Source organism: Myotis davidii, unplaced genomic scaffold, assembly GCF_000327345.1.
Source record: "Myotis davidii unplaced genomic scaffold, ASM32734v1 scaffold204, whole genome shotgun sequence".
Taxonomy (NCBI): domain Eukaryota; kingdom Metazoa; phylum Chordata; class Mammalia; order Chiroptera; family Vespertilionidae; genus Myotis; species Myotis davidii.
In genome coordinates this window covers 3,344,267-3,366,754 of record NW_006299715.1, presented here as the reverse complement: position 1 = coordinate 3,366,754, position 22,488 = coordinate 3,344,267, and the positions used below count along the sequence as shown (strand labels likewise).

The following is a 22,488-nucleotide window of genomic DNA, read 5'->3' as shown; positions in this document are numbered from 1 at the left end:
GTCAAAAAATCAACAAAAGCCTTGAACAGACACCTCAGAGAAGAGGAAACCAAGGTGGCCATTTCATGTCTGGGAAATAAAAATTAAAACAGGCCATCATTAGATTAGTACAATGTTCATGTTGGGCAACATCAGGCGAGATGGATATGGGTGATCTGGACCTACGGGGACACTGGTCAGAGTACAAATCAGCTCAATCACTCTGCAAAAATGTCTGCATTCAGCACGAAAATGTAAATTCTTGGCAAAATGCCTCCCTTAAGACTCAACAATTTCACTTCCAGGTATATTTCTGGAAGGTGTAGCACAAACCCTAAAAGACATGTCCACAAAAATGTCCACAGGAGTGCTTTTTATAACAACTGAGAAATGGGATCAACTCAATGTCCACCAACAATAAAATGGAGAAATCCTGTGATATTCATATAATGAAGAATTATAAAGCAAGGAAACTGCAGCTATGTGCCATAAGATAGATGGTTCTCACATAGCATTAAATAAAAGAAACAAGTGTGTATTCACTAAAGAATACACACAAAATACTTTTATTTATGGAAAAGTCAAAAACTATATGTTCCCAGGGATTATACATCAATGGCAAACCTATAAATAAAATCAAGGAAACACTGATCATAAAAGTCCAGAAAATGATTACTTCAGGGATGAGAGGGGTCAAGTTGGGGTTAGGTACATGGGGCTGCCAGGTTATGTTCTATTTCTGAACCTGGGGAGTGGTTACACGGTTATTCATTTGTAAGTATTTTTTGTGATTATTTTTAAAACTGTACCTATGTTTTATACATTTTTCTCTATGATATAACCCAATAAGACAATTTTTGAAAAAAGCCTACTTTCTCAAAACAAGTTTCAAGGGCGTGTTTGTAAACCTCTGGAACTCTCGCAGGGACTTCATTTCTTTCCAGACTTTTATGATGGTCTTAAGTAATGTTCGATCTGTTTCTTGTTCAGCATCACGGAGTTTTCTTGTTTGCCTATAAGATATAAGACACACACACACACACACACACACATACACACACACACACACAAAGTTATTTAGCTGTGTTTGCAAATTAAAAAGAACTACTAATGCTATAGTGATTGCATATTTAAGAGCTATAATATAGGAAGCCAAAACTATGAATGAAAATTTGAATACAATAGGATGTTGATATATTTTGAGAGGTTATTTTCTTTTCTTTTTGCTAGATGAATCTGACTTCAACTTAACTAAATTAACTTTTAAAATTATTATTAATACAATGTACCTTCAACAAATTGCCACCATTGACACTATAAAAATAAAGAGCCAAATATATGCAGTTCTCATGGACTAAAGTATTGTTAACATAGGGGGGTTTATTGCTGTCCCAGTGAACAACAAACATATTCAAGTCTGTGTTAGCACAAATCACAATTCTCCCTTTAGGAGATGAAGTTGATGTTAGTGGGCGTCTTGGTGAGTTTTCAGTGCTATCTAGAGGAACGATAATTTTGGCCTGATATGAAGAGGTATCCTTGGAAAATGCTTCTGTTTTCATTTCCATTATTTAAAGTGTTTGCCAATTATCTAGTGCCCTACTTTAAGCTTTCTAGGACTGATAGCCTAATCCAGAACCCAAATGCACTCTATTATGCCATTAATTAATTAATTAGACAGGATTTTTTCCTTGAGCAAGTGCCAGGTGCCATGTCAGGGGATTCAGAAGTGTCTAGAAGATAGGAGGTGTCCCTATGGTCAGAAAGTTTAGCTCAGGAGATAGGCACATAGATAAATGACTATAATATACAATGTGAGCTTGGCCTAAGAGAGCTTGACCCCCCTGAAGGCAGGCCTTAGCCTGGAGTTTTCCTTGTGTTAGTCAAGCCTCTGGAGAAGGTACAGAGAAGCACAGAGGGCTGGTTTTCTAATCATTCAACTGGTGGCCATGGAAAAGGAAGACGACAGCCAACTAGTGGTTGATTGGCCATGAGTCCAGACACTCTGCAGGCGGCAGAAAAGCAAGAATGCAGTGAACTAGAATAAGAAGCATTCTTCTTGAGGAGCAGCAAGGCATTATGGTTAAGGGCACAAATGTGGGACTCACTCCCCAGATGTAAATCCTACTTCTATCGTTTACTAGCTGGCATGTGTCTTTTCTGTCCATGTGTCCCACACGTGTGTACCTAGGACAAATGAGTACTGTGTCAGGTGTTCTGTAGGGTTAGTAAATGGTATCACATAGCAAGCAGCCTCTTACACCTGGATTTTTAAATTCAACATTATTTTATCCATATCGATACATGCAGAGCTAATTCAGTCATTTTGACCATGGTAGAAACAGTTCATGTGACTCTAGCAGATATGTTCAGTGCTATGGGGTCATTTCTAGTTTCTGACTTTGTAAATGATGCTGTGAAATCCTTGCAGGCACCTCCAGGTGCATGTGTGCATGGCTCCTTGGAGGGCACATGTCTGAAGCAGAATTTCTGGGTCTTAGCTGAAGGGTATTTCCTCACTTTGCTTGTCTCTGGCCAGGCTGTTCGCTGAAGGGGTGACTGCAGCAGTATTTGTTTCCACCAGTAGAGTGTGCAAGTCACAACATCCTACATCTTCATCCCTTTATTGGGCTTCCAGTTTGGTGTTAATATGATGGCTATATCTCACTGCTTCTTTTGGCTTAATTTCACACGTATTCAGTGCATTCAGAAAAACTGAAAAAAAACTGAGCTCTCAACAACTGCACAGCAAACTGGGGAAAAAAAGAAGTTAAATTATAGACTTTAACTCACCGAATTTCAGATTTATACTCATTGATGGCTTTTGGGGTTATATCAACCGACTTATAAGATTTTGCTGGATCAAGGCCCATCTGAACAGCATTTCTTAAAGCTTGGAGCTTAAAAAGACATGGATACACGTTTTGAGTTAGACATTGTCCTCCCTACTGCAGGCTACTTGCCTGGACTAATATATAAAATGACCTACCCACAAAATGACCCAAGGACCCATCACGTAAATGGATGTCCAAGCATCTAGCTGTCAACCAGGCTTTTGCCAAAATGAACTTTTACAAAGAGCTGTTTCTTCTATTCTTGGGAATCAACCACAGTCCTCTGCTCTACCAGCTGAGCTATCAAAGGGATGGACTCCTTCTTCTATTCTTGAAAGAAAAAAAAAAGGAATACTAAAGAACATTGCATGTCTGTCCTTGTTCTGTGGCCCAGATAATCAAGAGGCTCATGAGAGATGTTGCTTTTATGTGCGTGTCTCAGACACAAGGTTTTTTTTCAAGGCTAAAAGTGGGTCCTTCTGGATCTTGGTCTTACACTGATATTTTTGTGATGTGAAGAGAACATAAAATAATAGACTTATAAATGGAGTTATCTCTTTTTGGAGGTAGTATGTTTTAACATCAGGGTAGAAGACTAAAATTTCCCATAGTCAAAATTATCCATGAAAATCCCACAGGCTGGGATTACATTGGAAACCATTCTGAAATGGATGGCCATGTCTTTGAGCATCAGGTGAAACAACTGGCTTGTGTTCAGGTGCCACGTTATGGGAAATTATATGTAAAATTAAAATGTTTCTAAGGACAGAGAGATTTTCTAGCCTTGAACTGCCTCAGCAGCTGAGGTCACATAAGCAAGACACAACCAAGCATCTTTCATCTAATACCCACCCCTGTAGGTGAGATCGCTTGCACTGTTTGCACAAATCTTTCTCTTTTAGCCAAGCGTGTGCCACTGAATTTGCACATGTTCAAGTACATAGTCATATCCTTCCTTTTGTTTCCAGTATAACAACATGTCATACATCCTAGAAAGAGGAGCCACATGGACATTTGCTGCTGGACATGTTTCTGTTGCTTGGGCTCATCAGAAGAACCCACCCCTCCAACAATAAGTGTGGAAGAGTGTACCTTATCAGTAAGAAATTGTGCCTTGTTTCTCTGGCGTCTTGCAAGGTACTGGTCATATAACTGGGCCAGCTTGGCTGCCAAAACATGCTCTCGGCTAAAACAGGGATGATGGGTAAAGATTAACCCTGAAATATCAATGTCCAATTGGAAATTTCCAGGAAGGTCTCCAGATCCAATCATATGTTGAGTTTTCTGTACATATCTGACCGCCTGCCAAAGAGAACAGAGTGTTGGGGGGAACACAGTTAAGGCACTTACCAGATAATGACCTAATAAGCAATGGAAAGATATTCAGATGCAAAATACCTCCTACCCTGGTCAAGCCAGATTGATGCTCCATCCCCTTTCCTGGTGGTTTTAGGGGCCTACTCTTTTCTGAATAGTCGAAAGGTAAAAATGAAAGACAAGAGCGAGAAAGGAAACCATTTTAATCTTGTCTCCAAGGTTTTTTAGATTTTTCTCTCTCCCAAGTCAGTCCTAATCTTTGTCCTGCAGGCTATCTTGTTTCTTAGGTTTTGTCTCTGGTGACCTTGAAATTCTTTTGACCAGAGATGTATAGATTCTGGTCCAAACTGATCATTATTGGGATCATAGATATATTCTCCATGTACAAAGTAATAGTGGAAGAGGGAGATGGAGCAGCTGAGGGTGTGGAAACAGGAATGGAAATTTCCACTGGGACGTCCATGGATCGCTTCATGCATAGTGAGCCCAATAAATCCCTGTGTTTATCCCATAAAATCTTTAAATATGCCCCACAGATCACCACTGCTTTTAAGGTCGGAAGGTCCAAGGTGGAGAGACCTTTCTGATTCTGTGTCTTCATTTATGTAGACACTACTGTGATCAGGAAGTGGGCATTGAGACACATCTCTTGATCCTCTGTTTTTGCAGAATGGAACTTTTGGAACCTACTTATGTTATCTGGAAAATGATAAGCTTATGTGACATAAATGTATTATTTATTAGTTATGAAGTTAAATGGAAGTTGTAGAAACTGTAGTGAGAACTGAAGCATCTATCTTTCATCAATTGTGGGTAATGTTCAGTAATCTCTTCACTTAATTCCTCTTCATGGCAACATCTAAAGAGGCTGAGCTGGGGAAAGCCTTGGATTCCAGCTCTGGTTCTAATTCTGATTTGCTCTGGAACCTTGGCGAGGTTACTACACATCCCTGAGCTTATTTCTTCATCTGTAGGAATGGGAGGCTGAGAAAAGATTAGCATTTTCTAGATCACTAGGCAGCATATCAATCACTTCACATATACCACCTCATTTCTTCCACAAAGATGAGTGGATGTCTGCGATGTGCTGGGCCTGTCTCCAAGCAGCCACTGCATTAGAAAGAGGACTGGGATCTGACCTTTATTACATGAGGGGGTGGGGGGGATAAGGCCTGGGGTGTGCACAGGGAGGCTGGAAAGCCCAGTAGAGGGGACTCCTATGATTATAAGATTCTAACTTTCTCCCATCTCAGACTAAGAATAGGAAAGGAAGATCCAGATTGTGTGTGTGTGTGTGTGTGTGTGTGTGTGTGTGTGTGTGTGTGTACACATACATGTAAGTATGTACAGAAATATACTCCCACAGGTTATATAGTGTGATCTGCTTTTCAGTTACTATTAGTCATCAAACAAAGCATGTACGTATGAGCCTTCATTTACCGGTAAATTTGTCCTGACTTGGTGTTGCTGTCTGCTTTGCACTGGTAAGAATATATGAGTTTATTTCTTTTTAGCCATTTAATTTCATACTTTGTCCTCTGCCAGATTAGTAGACTATTAATGTATATTTAGGACATATGATTTTCTGCAAGAGTTCAATAGAGTGTATCCTACTTTTATTTTAATAAAACAACACATTTTCTCCAAAAAAATAGCATTTAAAAATACCATGTTGAAAAAAGCATTAACAATGTCTTTAATGAGAAGATTGGTAGATATTTTGTTTTTAAAAAAGTCCTTGTAAACCAGGATGTGTTTATAAATAGGGAAGGATTGACCATGTCTAGTTCCTTCTAAAACAGGCTGAATTGCATCTCCCTTTGGATTATAGGGCAGAAAGCCCATCCTGCATGGGTCTTACTCCACCAATAATTTGTATGTTATGAAAGCCCTAGTTCTGGTCATTAAGATCCTTACACTTTAGATGGCCACAGTGGAGACCCATTTCTTTCCTCTTTTATTTCAGTGAAAGTATTCAGTTAGCACCTGCATTCACGTTAGAAGTTTTTACTCTGTGTGGTCACGATTTGTCTTGTGAGCACCCAGATTACCTGGTGACTTAGAACATTCCCACCTCACAAAGACATGTACTAGTACAACTGAACATCATTCCACAGACTTAAAAGAACATTCCTTCCTAATTGCTTGGCTCTGGCTGGGTCTTGCCTTGCCTTTCCTTTTACATGGGGTATGAGATCACTCAGGTGTGGCTCTCAGGTTCCATCTTGTACTCTTCTTGATGAATAAGTAACGTTGGCAGCATAGTTTCAATTACTTAAAATATTACCTGGGGCACCTGTACTTTGTGTCTCCTTCCCCAAATCGGCATTAGCTCATGTTCAAGTGATTATTGGTGGCCTCTGCTGTAAGCTGAGCTCAACTAAATAAAAATAGCTCCCAGGACTCTTGGTAGTCATTGGGCAAGACCACTCAAAAGACCCCAACTCTCTTCCTATTGGGGAGCAAGACCCCCTGGTTTTTTGTCTTTCTGTTTACTACAATTTCTCCCAAGAATAAAAAACATTGATAGGGCCTATTCTTTTAATTTTGAAATTGATTTAATCCTTTCAGTCTTGAATTGAAAACTGAAAACCAGAACTATCAACAATGGTGCCTATGGACCATCTGCTGACAGTCTCAGCATGAGTAGAGATGCATGCCCATGGAGAAAAAAATAAAGTTCTACAGAAAAAGAATAATCATTGGTGGGATTAAAATCCAAGTGTCCATATTTGTCCTGGAAAAATAGTAGCAACTGAAGTAAGATGACAGAAAGGAAAGAAGAAAAATAAGAGCAATTAACCTGGATATGCAAATAAGACACTGACTCAGCTACCCCACCTGGTAAGCTCACTCCTGGTTAAAGAAGGGATTAGGTGAGCACAGTGGACTCCCTTGTAAGTAGGCCTGCTGTCTGTTCTTTATGTGTAAGATGTAAATTATTTAAAAAATAAATCAAAGTAGAACACCACGGATTCAGTACTCCAAGTGATTCAAGCAGCAAAGCACTTTCAAGCAAAGGCACCTATTAAAAATGAGAGGAAGGTTTACCTTCTTATATAGCGTTTCGAGCTCTGCATGAATGTCTTGCTCCTGGATCAAGGCTGGCGGCCGGGAAGGGGAAGGCCTGATGGGGTTTGGCAGGGCTAGGATTCTGCCATCATCTCCGAACCACCTTCTGTCCTGGGGAGCAGGCAGAGGGAAGAACATTTTCTTCTCTTTGGACAGAAATGGTTTACAAAATAAATAATGTTTGCAGGGAAATTCCAGGTCCACATACACATCTATCTATGTACCTTCCCTCTTCCCTAATAGATCTTCTACAGTCTCTGTTTCCATTAGAAATTGAGTCTTCACTAATGCCCCATACAATTAATTTAAGATATAGTCCTCACCACCACCCCACCTACAAAAAATAAAAAAAACTAAAGAAAAAGCTGTAATAATTGTTATGGAAAATTTTGTATTCTATTCATTAAAAACTAAAAAAAGGAGAAAAGCAATAGAGAACATTCTGTCTTGGATCTTTGAACATTTATTTCTATGAATTGGGAAATTGTTGCCAACATCTGATTTACAGAAGCCGGAATGCAGCTGGCAGAAGATATTTTTTCAGCAGTGAGAGTGTGTGCCGCTTGAGATCATTAAACATCCTGAGACAAGTTACAAAAAACTAAATGGCTGTGTATGGACACCCCCAAGGGGAAATGAGTTGGGTGGCGCAGTGACTGCCCTGTGGAAAAAGGGATCCCCTGGGTCATTTGGGGCGACGCTGGGAGGGGGGTGTGCTTACGGACTCCTGCACCAGCAGCCTGTTCTCCATGATATTCTGTGTGGCCCGTGGCACCTCGGGCCTGGTTCCAATGTATAGTCCTTCGTCCTCCAGGAACCTGGGCTGCACGTTCTCAGGAAGCTTCTTATATGTGGGCACTAGACAGTCCACAGAGAAATGCAGCCATGTTACTGCCCCCCTAACGTTTCCAACTGCAGTGTGAGGAATTAAAGCAACCCTCCCCCCCAAAGATTTCCTTTCTGTTCTTGGAAAAAGGCCTGTTTTCCAAATTAATTTCTCAAAGCAGAACAAAGGAGAAGACGAATGCGTTTACTTGCGATACCATGTTGTAGAGATGAAATCATTCAATACCTACAAGTATGTGAAAGGAGCAGTAACGAGGGGTTAATCAGAGGGTCTGCTCCAGTACCCTGGCCACTCCCCACCTCAAGAAACTCCCCCAGTCTGCTTCCAAACACACAGCTCCTCAAACCCTTGGAATCTCCAAAGTGATAACTGTCCACCCTTTTGTATGCTAATGAGAAGACTCCTGAATGGTCTCGGGATTAGTGCAGTGTCCAGGGAACCAATCATGTGAGAAGACAGTTGGGGATTTCATCACCCACTCCCTCCACTCCCACCTCTGGGAGAAAAGAGGGACAGAGGGACCAAAGATAGAATTAATCACCGACAGCAGTGATGTAATTAATTGGTTTTAGAGAGCTTCCTGGTTGGTGACACACACCTTTTGCCCTCTGCATCTCTTAACCTGTGAGCTCTATGTTCTTTATTATATAACTAGAGGCCTGATGCACGAAATTGGTGCAAGGGGCTCAGGCCACACAGCTGCAATGGCTTGCCTCGGCCCTCGCAGTCCCAGCTTTGTCCAGAAGGTCGTCTGGAAGGTCATTTGGCTGTCCTGTCTAATTAGCATATTATGCGTTTATTATTATAGATAAATCAATAAATAGAAGTGCTTCCCTGAGTTCTATGAGCTGTTATATCTAGTTATCAAACCTGAAGAGGGAGTCAGGGGAACCCCTGAATTTCAGCAAAGTCTAGTAAAAGTGTGTGTGGCCTGAGGACATGCTATTTGGCAATTGCTGTCTGAAGTAGTGGGTAGTCTTGTGGGACTGAGCCCTTAGTGTGTGGGGTCTGTACTCACCACTGGTAGGTAGAGCAGGATTGAATCGTAGGACACCTAGCTGGCATGGGAGGATTGGTTGGTGTAAGTAAAAACCTACACATCTGGTCACAGGACTGTTCTAGAAGCACTGAGTGTGAGTAGAGGGTGAAACACAGTTGTTCCTTTTCACAGCCTGACTCTCAGAGCTCCCAGGGATGGTAACTAATATGATGAAGGGGCTTCCATGACATTCTGGGATTTCTCCTGTGATTCTGTCCATAATGGCTTGTTCAGTGGATATTTTTCCATGTTCTACTTTTTTTTTTTTTGGTGTGTTTGTGTGGAGCTATTTCTTGATTATGAAATCAGATTAGAACCTGGGATCAGTGATGGAGATCTGGCGTCCTTAGACACCATCATCCTTTTGTCACTGAAGGAAAAGGAAGGTGAGCGGGAAGACAGAAAGAGTCAGTACCTGTCAGCCTACTGGGTATGAACAGGACTTCTTTCTCCTTCTGCAGCCGAATGTGGACGCTCTCATAATAGGCAGGTCTCACCGCCACGAAATCTTCAGCCCCGGGATGGAAGCCCAATAGGAAGTCCTCAGCGCCTCTGCCATTAAGCAGCTCCTCCTCATCCTGCATGGCGGTGAGAAAATGACAACAAAAATCATGCTGAGATGGTCAGTTTATACAGAAAAAATAATATATGATATTCAACTCACCAAACAACACAACCTACAATAGTATTACCTACTTATTTATTTGCTTGTTTGTTTGTTTATTTATTTAAACAAAAGCATAAAGCTACATGGCCTTTTATATTTACCAAGCAGATTTTCTTTGTTTTTTACTATTTCCTATACTTGGCAAATGTCAAAATCAGATCCAGCTAAAGTCAAAAGAGACGTGCTAAGGGAATCTCTGAAACCTCAACAACTCTGGCCTCCTTGGAAGGTTGACACTTATTTAAAGAACATGTGCTCACAAGTTATGTAGCATTTTAAGCTTCCACCTGGCACCCACCCCAGGCAAATGCACAAGTGTAGGGTCCACACACTCTGCTCAGACTGCCTGGAGTCCCAGCCACAGGGAACTTGCCTACTTTACTGACCCTCGGTTTTCTCAGTTGTAAAATGGGTACATTAATAGAGATGACTTCTTAGAGTTTTGTGAGAATAGAATTAAATGACCCTTTTAAAAATCTTAAATCTTAAGCACAGGACCTGCAATTATAAATATTAGTGGAAGCATGTTAATTTTGCATAATTGAGGATTTTTCACACGTGTTTTCCTTTTCATTCTCTTTCTTCCTCTTCTCCTTTTCCTCTTACTTTCTCCTTTATAAAAATCAAGGCTTTAAAACAAAACAAAAGAGCAACACCTTTTAACATCCTGTGGAGATGTGCAGGTAGCTGAAGACACTGCTGCTGCCCAGCTACCAGCCTCCTAATATTTCCTCCCCAAACATACAAAACAATAAGAAAGGAAAAGTAAATCTACGTGGTAACTAAGCTCTCAGCATAACTTGAAGGCAGAGAATGCCAAACACCTCAAAAACGCAAGGATGTTTCTTGCTTCTTCTCTACCTCTGCTTGTGACGAGCAAAGACCAAAGACTGGGAAAAACTGCCGCAAAGACAGAAAGAGGAAGTGAGTGAAAGGGCCTCTAGATGATCTAAAGCTCCCGCCAGGAAGACTAAGTCCACTTTCAGTATGAAAATATGAACAAAGGTCTGGGCAGGCCAGAGCGTGGACTATAGGAGAGGGCTTCACGTACATATGACTTCAAAGGGCATGTTTTGCCCGGCCAGTATAGCTCAGTGGTTGAGCATCGACCTGTGAACCAGGAGGTCATGCCCCACACTGGGGATCTCGAGCCCACAACCCGGGCGTATGCCCTATTGGGGAATTGAACTGTGACCTCCTGGTTCATAGGTTGACGCTCAACCACTGAACCACACCAGCCGGGTAAGTCCTTTACACACTTTCACAGGCATGTTCTCTTTTATCGAACACATACCACCCACAATTAGGGAATCTGAGTTGTAGCGTGGGTGTGGCACGAGGCACAAAAAGCTGCTTGCCTGTAAGGTTGTGGGGGCAAGAAAAATCTGCAAGCCACATTGTTCTGTTTTTATTTTCTTTCTCCACAGAAGATGGATAGATTTAATTCAAGGCCCTGAATACCCAAATCCGGGGTGAAATCAAAGGCTACAGAAGGTTATGTGAAGCTAATACCCCTTTCCTTTCACCTAAGACATGGGTGAGCTGCTCTGTGTGGCGGTGGCAGTTTTGCCTTCAGCCACTTTCTTCCTGGCTAGGGTATCATCGTCATCCACTTCCTCCTCCTCCTCCTTATTAACATCCTCATCCTCATCCTCATCATCCTCATCATCATTGTGGTCCTCATTGTCATTACCATCATCACCATCACCATCAAAATATTAAATACCGTTTTGTTTACTCCTTGAACAGGTGGCCCTTCTTCCTCTCCTTCCGCCTCCTCTTGATTGGCTCCCTCTGTATGTTTTGCTTTTGGTTTTTCCTCCAGCTCCTCTGGTTCGGGATCAAAGGTGAAGGTGAAGAAGTTGTAGGCTTCTTCGGCAGAAGGGAAGCCAGGCGGAAGCTGAGGAGAAGCAGAGAGCAACAGAAGGTCAGGGTTTATAAGCTGGAGTGAGCTGTGCACTGTTCGCTGGGAGTGGGCTCCATGCTAATGGCATCAGGCATATTACCTCTGTTGAAGGTCCGAGACTACTGGCAATGAGCTGTAACAAGGGCAACAGGCAGCTGGTAGCCTCCTTTAATAGGTACCTTTAATGAGTTATTTTTTATAAATGGGCTCTTATTTACACTCCCACAAGCACATAAATATATTATCAATAGCAGTAAAAGCTTTAGGAAGGATGATTAAAATGCCAAAAAGTGGATTCATTGTTTTATAGGCCAATGCTGAGATGGTTTTATTTAATCATGAGCAATACAAGATTTGTTAGCCTTTTTTTTAAAGACCATTTTTTTGGGGGGGGGTCAGGGGGGGGTAAGGCTTTGGTTCATCTTGAGTTAGTGTCCCCTTTTCCCCATATTGAAAGCGGGTGCAATGTCAGAGCTGAACAAATAGCCGTTCCTGCCCTTAATGCATTTTCCTGCCCCAAATTGAGCTAGCTTCTAGAATTTTGAAAGTAGGAATTGTTTCTCATACTTTTTATTGCATTCTCCACAGCAATAGGAAGCAGGTCATGTATATTGCCAACTCGCATTGGATATTTTTGGAAAATAGAAATTAACAAAAAAACCCAACAAGCACGATTTAAAGACAGGATTTCTCACCGGGGGTTTAGACTTGATTTTTCGGACACAGTCACGGAACTTGACTCTTGAATAACTTTGGGAGTCATCGTCTTGTGCAGTCCTTTGGGTCTCTCTCCCTGGCTGGATGAGTCGGAAATGATAGATACACCATTTAAATAAAATAACACAAGAATGTTCTAAAATAAGCATTAACCCTCCCAAGGCATATCTTGTGACCATTAATGCAGATCACCATTCCTGAGGAATGAAATGCTGGTAAATGTCAAATATATTTGAAGGCTAAGGTTGCTGAATATTGTCTTACTCGGCTCTGTCTCAGGACCAAACAAATCTAAAATTTTATATTCCATAAACCTTAAAATAAAAAGAGTCACTTCTCAGATCAATAGATATCCTTCCAAGAGATCATTTCCAAACAGTCTATGAAGAAAAGTATCAGTAATGTCTGAATGTAAATAAGTCTGGCATATACCCTTCAGGGCACAGGGCCTGGCCTTCTCGTGAGCCTTGGGACCCTGTCCGCTGGAAGCGGAGCCTTCTATCTATACTGTGCTAACACTCATTATGGGTGTTCTTTCTTCCCTCTGCTAGCCAATCGACCAGGTGTTCCCATTTTATCTTCGTCTCTCTTCAAACCCACCCCTTCTAGAGCCCTGCTACTCCACCTAGCAGCCATTGCCGAGCTTAACCACCCTGTACCTCCACTGTCCGTGAACATGTCTGAATCCCCAGGGCTCCTCAAGGGCGGGCTGTTGTCACCACTGTGAGTTCAGAGCCTATTGGACATCTGGCAGGAATGAGTCTCCATAGATGCTGGCTGGACACCAGGGAGAGTGTGTCAAAGGATCAGATCGTGGGTAACCTGGGACACTGACCCAGGTCCCCAAATAGAGAAATTTTGGTCCTGTTTAGTAGAGCCCAAGTATTCAAATGTTCTGTGTTATTTCCACCTCGATGTTAAAGGGTTCTTGGAGATTTGTGTTTAGCTTCGTTTTATCAGAAGTCACTGAGAATGAAGTGAAATGAAATGCAGATGAGAATAAGCACAGGTCTGTGTTGGTGAATTTAGATACTGACCGAAGTATTCCCAACTGGTTTCTGCTCTTCTCTCTGACTCTACAGCCTCTAACACGAGCTCATACTTAGAGAGGGCTTACTGTGTGCCAGGACTGTTAGGAACACTGTAACATGTGTGAACACTTTGAATACTCAATACGATGCCAAGAATTAGGTTCTGGTATATCCCCATTTTACAGAGGTGGAAAGTAACTTGTCCAAGGTCATACAGCTGATGAGTGAGCCTGTCAGTATTTAGCACTGGGCAGCTGGGTTCTTTGTGTGCTATATACCCTTGGCTCCATAGGATGGAAATGGACTACTTTTTAGATATTCCTTCTGGGTTGAGGTATATATGAAGAGATATATTCATGGGTGAGATGTTCCATTAGGAATCTGAGATCTGGTCTAAAGACAAGGTAGTTGATGTTAGTCTGAACCCCATGGAGTGGTTTTTAGGGGTTGGGGAATATAATAGACATGCAAGTCGGGATCTATTCACAAGGAGAAATAAGTACCTCGTACACCAAGGGAATATATTTGTACTTCCAGAACCTCCAGCTTTTTTGGGATATCATAGTCATGGCCCATGGACAAGTGAAAGCTGAGCATCAATCAGAAGGTATAGACAAGACCAGATAGAAGAGATCAGATCCTCCTATCACTTAACCCACTTGCCCAAATGTGGAGACACACACACCCTACCAATATAATCGAAGTGTTTGTCCCAAGCTGATGGGAATTTAGGTAGTTTTTCTGACTTTTCTAATATTTAAAAAAATGGTAGCTCTTACAAGGAAAAAAAATAAATTAGAATGAATGAAAAAGAAATGTCTGCTCAGTAGAATGCAGTAGAAAAGAGTCAAAAAGTCACTTCATAGGCCCACTGAGTGTTCCTACTAAAGAACCCTGGAGCACAGCACACAAGCAGGGTTGAAACTTTCCTGATGATCATGGAACCTTTGGTTTGCTTGGGATGGATGAAGATTAAATGTTTATAACCTTTCATCACAGAAAAAGGAAAGGAACATATAAGAAATCAGTGGTTATGCTACGGAAATATTCCCAAAGCCTGTGCTTCTTCGTCTCCATGGTGAAGGAAAACCAAAACATCATCATCACCAACAACAAACAGTTAGATCAGACTTATAAACACACTTCATTGAACCATTTGCTCTGTTGTTTTGTCCATTCCTTCTTCTACCCTCCTACAGCTTGTCCTTCATCCACATCCTTATCAAGTATTTCTATCTTTTACTGGCTTCCTCTCTGCCTCGTAGGCCTTTACTGTAAGTTTTTCTCCAAGTGGCAAGACCCTCCTCTTCCAGTCTTCTTTCCTCCAGCAAGCAAAGGCATCTCAAACCTTCAACTCAGTAGCAATGCTTCCTAAATGTGTTTCTCCAGGCGTGGTCCCTCCCCTACAGACCTCTCTAGAAGAGCACCCATGGAGATGTTCTCAGATTGGAACAAAATCACCCCAGTGCATTCACACCATGCCCCATCCTACCATCAACAGATTCCCGTGGCTTGTAGAGAACCACTGAGGCTCCTTAGTGTGATGTTCAAGGCCCCCCACCATCTGAATCTGCTCTTATCTCTCTGTTTCCCAGCAAGATCCATGGATCCAGCAACTCTGACCCATAAGACAGATTGGGGATGAGATAGAGCTGGGATCAGATCCTGGCTCTTCCACCTACATGCTCTATGACCTGGGGAGGGTTTTGCAGCCGTTTTGAACCTGTTTCTTCATTTGTCAAATGTGAGTGAAAAAAATAGCACCCACCCCCTAGGGGTGTTGGGTAATGACATGGGATAACACGGGCTCAAGACTTGGCACAGTAGCACTCTATTAAGTAGCAGCTATTACAATCACTAATAAGCACTTAACACCTCCTCTGTGCAGAGCTCTGTTCTAGAACTTGTGCTGGAACTTTTACGTTCTGTTTCACTGTCTTCGATCATAAAGCAGAGATGGCCCGTTTCTCACCTCCGCACCAAAGTCAGTCTCCAGTTCTTTCTCACTGGGGCTTCGTAAGCGTCTGGGCCGAGGGGTGGGAATTTCCTGGAGCAACGCACTTTCTGCTTTGGACTAAAAAGTCAAACAGAAAATTACTGCTACATGGGGTCAGTAACGCTATGAAAACCGCAGTCACCCTCTCCGGGAGTACAATCAGTGAAAGATACATGCTTTACCTCCGAAAGTGATGAGAGCAAGCAAGGTGGTTTAGAAGAACAATGAACGCTTCTCAAGGCTAATTTTTGTCTGCGCCAATGTTAAATACCACATTAGCATTCAACATGTGAAAAACATTTACCGCTATTCAGATCCGCACAGTTTTGAACAAACAAAGCGAGTTAGAGACAAGACCCAGAGAGCTGCCCTGAGGACTGAACAAAGCATTCACGTGGTCCTCTTACCCTCGCAGCTTTTAATTTCTCCCTCATGCGCTCCCTCATGGAAAATTCAGCAAAGCCAGTTCTAGAAGCTGAAGGAAGTGGAGGTAAGCCTAAAAAAATATAAGACATTTACTTTAAAACAATACTCCCCACCCCCCAAAGGAAAGATTAGATTAAAATAACAAGAGAATGCAGTTTTATGTTGCAGATTTGGAACTTTGCATAAACAAACAGGAAAGGCTGCTGAGAGTCCTCCATTTGTCTGGGCTTCTTTGAGATCAACAGCGAAAGCCTTGGTCCTGCCAGGAGCTTCACATTGGGTAACTAAGAATAAAATGAAAACCCTGGCTGGTTTGGCTCAGTGGATAGAGTGTCAGGCTGAGGACTGAAGAATCCTGGGTTTGATTCTAGACAAGGGCACATGATCAGGTTGCAGGCTTGATCCCCAGTGGGGGGCGTGCAGGAAGCAGCTGATCAATGATTCTCTCTCATCATTGATGTTTCTATCTCTCTCTCCCTTTGCTTCCTTTCTGAAATCAATAAAAATATATTAAAATAAACAATTAAAAGAAAATATAGATCAGCTGCCTCCTGCATACCCCCTACTGGGGATCAAGCCTGCAACCTGGGCATGTGTCCTGATTAGGAATCAACCAGGGACTTCCCAGTGCATAGGTCGATGCTCAATCACTGTGCCATACTGGCTGAGCAATTTTTAAAATTATTAAAGATTTGATTTGAGGCTATGCAAGAACTTATGGATGAGATATTCAAGTCATTCCATCATAATATTCAGAAAATAAAATATATTTTAGAATACAGTATACTATTTACTTATACTTGTCTCTTCAGCACCATGTGAGGTAGAGTCTCCAGGACTGTTTGACAAGCCTGCATCCCCAATATGCATCCTCTGACTAGAATGTTCTTTCCCTTTTCCAGCTGCTGGGCTCAGATGTAACTCCCAACACCCAGCTCCTTTGGGCAGTTCTCCCTTCTGTCTTGTACTGCCCCTTTAACATCTGTTTCCTGGGTCAGTCTCTCTAGGCCTTGATGGCTTTAAAAAAGCGAGCCTGACTTAAATGTTTCCTTTCACTTGCATCGAATTTCATCAGATTCCAAACTTCCTCTTCAGTCAATACTGAGAAGTTGGCTCTGAAATGATCCTTTAATCAGAGAAACTAACATGAATGAATGGAAAACAGATGCCAGCAATGAAGAAATTTATGTTCATAGGAACATGTGATAGTCACTCCCTGAAGAGGGGATGCGAGTTGGAATCCTAGGGGAATGAGTGTACTTTTGTTCTATGTTTATTTGATTTGGAACGAGTGCCTGCTCAGTGGAGCACTTTCTTTGTTCAGAATGTCCTGACTATGTATATGTTTGAACAGCAAATTAGAAGCCAAAGCATTCACTGCATAGATTTGTGCTGCTGTAAATCAGGGACGTAGCACCTCCGGACATGTGCCTGGTGCAGTGGGGGTGGCCATGGAACCAGGGTGCTGGTATCTGAGTGTCTGAACCTCATCTGACCTTGACAACTTTTGGAGCCATATAGGAATGCCACAGAGCTGGTTGCACGTTCAAGGTGAGGAGCTGGAGTGGTAGCTCCAAGGGGAGGCCAGATCCCCGAGAGGCTTGGGAAGTCAGTTTTGCACCCAGGTAGGCAGACTTGTGGGGAAGGGCATGGTGGGCATGGAGGTGGGTGTGGTGAGTGAGCACACCTCAGCCAGAGCACAGCCTCCAGTCCAAGGCAGAAAGGCCAGCCTGAGACAGCTGTTCACTCAGTCAGTGAGCACTACTGAGTGCCACCTGTATACCAGCATGTGCTACCCACAGCTAGAAGTCAGCCTCTGCCCTCAGAGATCCATAGTTCAGTGGACGGGGAGCTGCATACCAATAAAAAGAGACACCAGACACATGGGCACAGGGGCCACACGGAGGGAGAGGAAGAGCCTTCCCAAAGGGGATGATATGTATCCTGATTTTTTTAAAATATTTTTTTATTGATTTTTAGAAAGATAGGAAGAGGTTGGTATAGAGAAATAGAAACATCCATGTGAGAGAAACATCAATCAGCTCCTTTCTGCACACCCGCTACTGGGGATGGAGCTCACAACCTGGGCATGTGCCCTGACCTGGAATTGAAGCAGCGACCTCTTGGTTCATGGGTGAATGCTCAGCCACTGAGCCATACCAGCTGTGCTGTGTCCTAATTTTTGAAAGGTAAGGAGCTAGAATGACACACAGAAACGCCAAATAGGGAAGGGGTTAGTCTAGGTTGGGAGAGGAAGGTGTGTGATTTACCTGAGTGATAGGCTTTGGGTAGAAGAGAGTGCCACAGCAGGCTGTCAATCTTGTGAAGACTCTGAGCTGGCTCTGTGCCTTGTCTGAAGAGACCTTGTGGCCGTGGGAGCCACTGTGGACAGGGCTGGTTGTAGCATTGGAGCCTGCAGACCGGAGTCTGTGCTCAGGGCCCAGCACTAGCTATTGGTTCTCTCGGAACCATTGTTTCCTAATCTAGAGCAATGCCGGATGATAGGACTGTTCTGGGAAGTGAGAAATGTAGTGCATGTAGAAACCTTAGCATGGTGCCTGCCGTGTCCTAGCTGCGGAAAAGGTAATTATTTATTTATTTTTTTAATCTATATTTTATTGATTTTTTTACAGAGAGGAAGGGAGAGGAATAGAGAGTTAGAAACATCGATGAGAGAGAAACATCGATCAGCTGCCTCCTGCACACTCCCCACTGGGATATTCCCGCAACCAAGGTACATGATCTTGGCCAGAATCGAACCTGGGACCCTTGAGTCCACAAGCCAATGCTCTATCCACTGAGCCAAACTGGTAAGGGGAAGGTAATTATTTTTGTTAGTTATTTAGCATCAAGTTTCTCTTTCACCTGGAGGAGGCTACCAGGTATGCGCCAGACTTTCAGAGGGAAGCTTTCGGCATCTCACCTGATTTCATTGTCACAACAGCTGCACACAGCCAGTGTTTGTCATCCTCATTTTATAAAGGTGGTTCTTGTGGGGCAGGTGGATTTGGTAGTTGCTCAAGGCCTCATGGCCAGGAGTCCTGAAATAAACCCTCGCGTGTTTGGTCAAATGATCTTCAACAAGGATGCCAAGACCACTCAATGGGAAAAGGACAGTCTCTCCAACATATGGTGCTGGGAAACTGGCCATCCACATGCAATAGCACAAAGTTGGTCCCTTACCTCACACCATGTAGAAACATCAACTCAAAATGGATTACAGACCTAATTATAAGACCTAAAATCAGAAAACTCCTAGAAGAAAGTTTCGAGGAAATCTTCATGACTCTGAGTTTGGCAGTGGTTTCTTGAACACGACACCAAAAGCACAGGCAGCAAAACAAAAAGAGACAAAAGGGACCACCTCCAACGTAAAAACCTTGGTGCACCCAAGGTCAACGTCAGTAGAGGGAAAAGGCAAACCACGAAAAAGGAGAAAATAACGCAAATCACACATCTGACGAGGGGTCGTGGTCCAGAATATTTAAAGAACTACAACTCAACAACAACAGCAACAAAACAAGTAACTGGATTAGAAACTGGACAAAGGATACACATTTCTCCAAACATGATATGTGAATGGTCGACAAGCATAGGACAAAATGCCGAGCATCACTAATCTTTAGAGAACGGAACCCAGACACTTACTCCGCGGGCCTCGTTGGGTGGGCATACTCAGAAGGTGGGTGTCAGGGTCCTGATCCTCCTGCGCAGGCTCCTGCTGGCTGCCACTGTGGGGCTTTCCGGACACCATTTCCTCGGGGCCAGCAGTGCGGAGCTGCAGGTGAGGGTGGGAGGTTGTGATTCTCAGGGCTTCAGTTGACTCAGATCCTATCTCAGGATGAGGAGTGTCACTTAAACAGAGATTAGACCCTAAAGTATTCAGATCTAGATAACCTGGGACCCCACTCTCTATGCCACTGTGGTCACCCCCCAGGGAAGCAGTGCCAACCCTGAGTTTCTCTGCGGTGTCTCGGGAAATTACTAGGTCACCCCAGAATAAGGTGAATATTTTCACTTCTTCTAGGTATAATGTACAGAGCTCTGCAGAGACGTGCAGAGAAAGGGAAGCAGGGAAGTCACAGCCAAACTATTTGAGCCCAACTCCAACTCTTGGAAACAGCTGTTCCGTGTCCCTGGATAATCCAGGGCAAAGAACAGCCTCGGGTTTCTTCCCCAAACTCTCAGAGGAGGGAGGTGAGCAGAGTGGCAGGAGCAGCCATGGTCCAGTGACAGCCTATAAGGTCAGACACAGGCTGGCCTCGGAACTCAGATTTACCGTGAGACGCGGGAGGGCTATGGGACTTCCTAACTTCCCTCCTCATCTCTGAAGGAAATTGAAATTCACTGGGATGCCGATCTGTATCAATCACTACGCAAAACACAGATTCTGGCTTAAATGCATGGCCTGGGGGTATCTGAGGCATCAACTTAAAAATAAGTCCCCGGCGATCCTGAAGTGTCATGGGGTTAGCAAATGTTACGCTAGGTTTCTGCAACCCCCCAAGACTGCTGTGCCGTCTGTGATCAGGTGATCAGAGCCCTGGTACCCGTTAAATTAATGAGAGGATGCCTAGGAAGTGTGATGCCTGACACTGGATTCTATTCTCTATCTCACACCCCCTAGCCTTGCTCACCACTTCAGGTGGCCATTGATCTAAAGACCTGCACTTTTTCTATCTGCTCCAGCCTTTGCTGCCTCCATGGGTTCCCGTGCCCAGGCTGCAGAGCCACCACTCACCCTGCAGGAAGGGGTTAAAGTGGCCAGAGGGACCAGAGGGACCAGTCACGTGGCTGGGCAGCACCTCCCATCCCCTGGGCCCTCCCCTGGGCGGCTCCATCTCAACTGCAGAAGCCGGAAGGCTGCTCCTGGGCCCAGCTCATCCCAACTGGAGTGTGCAGGGGAGGGGGGAACTGAGAGGAGGGTTTCTTCCAGCCTTGGGCTCTCGGGGACCCTCCCATCTCCCCACCTCCCCTGCCACCCTCCTGCAGGGCCCCTTCACGTGGCTGCTGGCTCAAAATGGCGCTTCTGCCCCTCCCTCCCAGCTGGCATCTGAGTCTTCCAAACAAATCCTCCCTCCACGGGCAAGGACTCTTACCCAGGGAGTCTATTTACCTTGAGCAGCTGAACTTTCGGGGAAGCTCCCAGCGAAGCAGAGCCACTCCAGGGAGAGGAGAGCGGGAGGGACTGCTAGCAGCCAGGAGACAGGAGTCTGCCTGCTGCTTGGGCTGAAGCAGGATTGTGGCTGGGAATTGGAGAAAGAAGGGGGGTTCCCTACAATTTGTAATCCTGCACTGCCATCTATCGCCGGTCTTAGCTTATGACCTTTGATGACAACAGTAGAGGGGCTCTTTCCATCATTTCTAGACTCTTCTCCCAGGGGACAGGAGAAATCTTACAGGAAAAATGTTCCCATCCAACCAGGGTCTCATTGCGAAGGGCATCTGTCCCACACAAGGTGCTACACCGGGACCACCCACCCCATCCCTGCCTCCCCCGGAGGATGTGTGGTCCCTGTGGGTGCCGGTGGTTGTAGATAGACCCGTGTTGTGTTTCTTGTCACTCCCTACCTGTTTCTTTCCTTTTTGTCTTTGAGTCTTTGAAGTCTTCTTCTTTCTTCCTCCATCTGCATCCTCATAATTTTCAATGAACTCCTTTATTAAAATGCAATGGAAGAGTTGTCATTAAAAGAAATAGGCCTGTGATATTTAGTTGTTAAAATCACCATCTTGTCCTGATTTTGAGTGTGAGTGGACAGAACCAAAGTAGCCATCCTCATCCACCCTTCTCAAACTAGGTATGTCCTTCAAAAGTTGTATCCATAGGGAAACATTGTAAATGAGATGATGGCGCTTCCATTGTCCCGAGTGCTCCTTCATGCCTAGGACATTTATTGAGCACTTACTGTGTTCCAGGCCCTGGAGGCACAAGGATACTCCCTGTTGCAATCTAAAGAAAGCAGCTAAGGAGCGAATCTGCCAGGACAGGTGGTCTGGCCCAGGGGCAGGACCCCAGCACAGGATGACCTCAGGACCATACCGAGGGTTTCGAGGGTTGGGCTTCTTTTCTCCCAGTCTTACCATCAGGCAGAGAATAACGAAGATACATGCTAAATCATCATGAAAGTTTTGACTTAAAGAAAAATTCAGCAGATCTCTTTGAAAAGTGACATATCCGTTAACATGGCAAACTTTGTTTTTTTTCTTCCATATTACATTTTCTAAAGTTTTAGTCATAAATTGTGAGAGCTGAATGCTCTCAAATGTCAAGCTTTCAACTTTCCTAGTCCTAAAATTTTTCAACCTGGGGAGCAAGCACCTCTGGGTGTAAAAGTAATTGCAAGATAAAGTCAGAACCTCTCCCTGGTATACCAAATTTATTAGAATTTTCCTCTAAAATTGGGAATTTAAAAATGCTTATACAGAAACAAACCTGGAACTCAAAGCATGGATTTTAATGATAGAAGAGTTCAAAGGAATGCCATGAGGTTGCTGGGCTGGGTTCCAGTTACACATCAGTGCCCTTGGCTGTTTGGGGTCGAGAAGACAGGAACTTGATTGTAGAAGAGGTCCCAGGTCCCAACCAGGGGATGGGTGTGGTGCGGGCTTTTCCTTAGTCCACACAACGGTCTCTCTTCTCTGACTCACACTCTGGGG

The 22,488-nt window shown here is 43.7% G+C and overlaps 1 protein-coding gene across 9 annotated transcripts in view; it reads right to left on the bottom strand.

Moving 5' to 3' along the window:
- Positions 1-22,488, bottom strand: part of CC2D2A (coiled-coil and C2 domain containing 2A) — an 81,551-nt gene that overhangs the window by 51,964 nt on the left and 7,099 nt on the right. For 8 of the 9 annotated variants that reach the window (XM_015571850.1, XM_015571853.1, XM_015571851.1 and 5 more), the window contains exons 3-14: positions 21,403-21,486; positions 19,480-19,609; positions 15,813-15,901; positions 15,382-15,483; positions 12,357-12,458; positions 11,482-11,655; positions 9,504-9,666; positions 7,924-8,060; positions 7,182-7,313; positions 3,906-4,115; positions 2,773-2,879; positions 852-992 (exon numbers count right to left, since the gene is read on the bottom strand). In XM_015571850.1, coding sequence (XP_015427336.1) covers positions 852-992; positions 2,773-2,879; positions 3,906-4,115; positions 7,182-7,313; positions 7,924-8,060; positions 9,504-9,666; positions 11,482-11,655; positions 12,357-12,458; positions 15,382-15,483; positions 15,813-15,901; positions 19,480-19,609; positions 21,403-21,486 — 1,571 coding nt within the window. Of the gene's footprint in view, positions 1-851; positions 993-2,772; positions 2,880-3,905; positions 4,116-7,181; positions 7,314-7,923; positions 8,061-9,503; positions 9,667-11,481; positions 11,656-12,356; positions 12,459-15,381; positions 15,484-15,812; positions 15,902-19,479; positions 19,610-20,947; positions 21,069-21,402; positions 21,487-22,488 lie in introns of those variants that run through there. The other variant, XM_015571854.1, reaches the window with a different exon arrangement.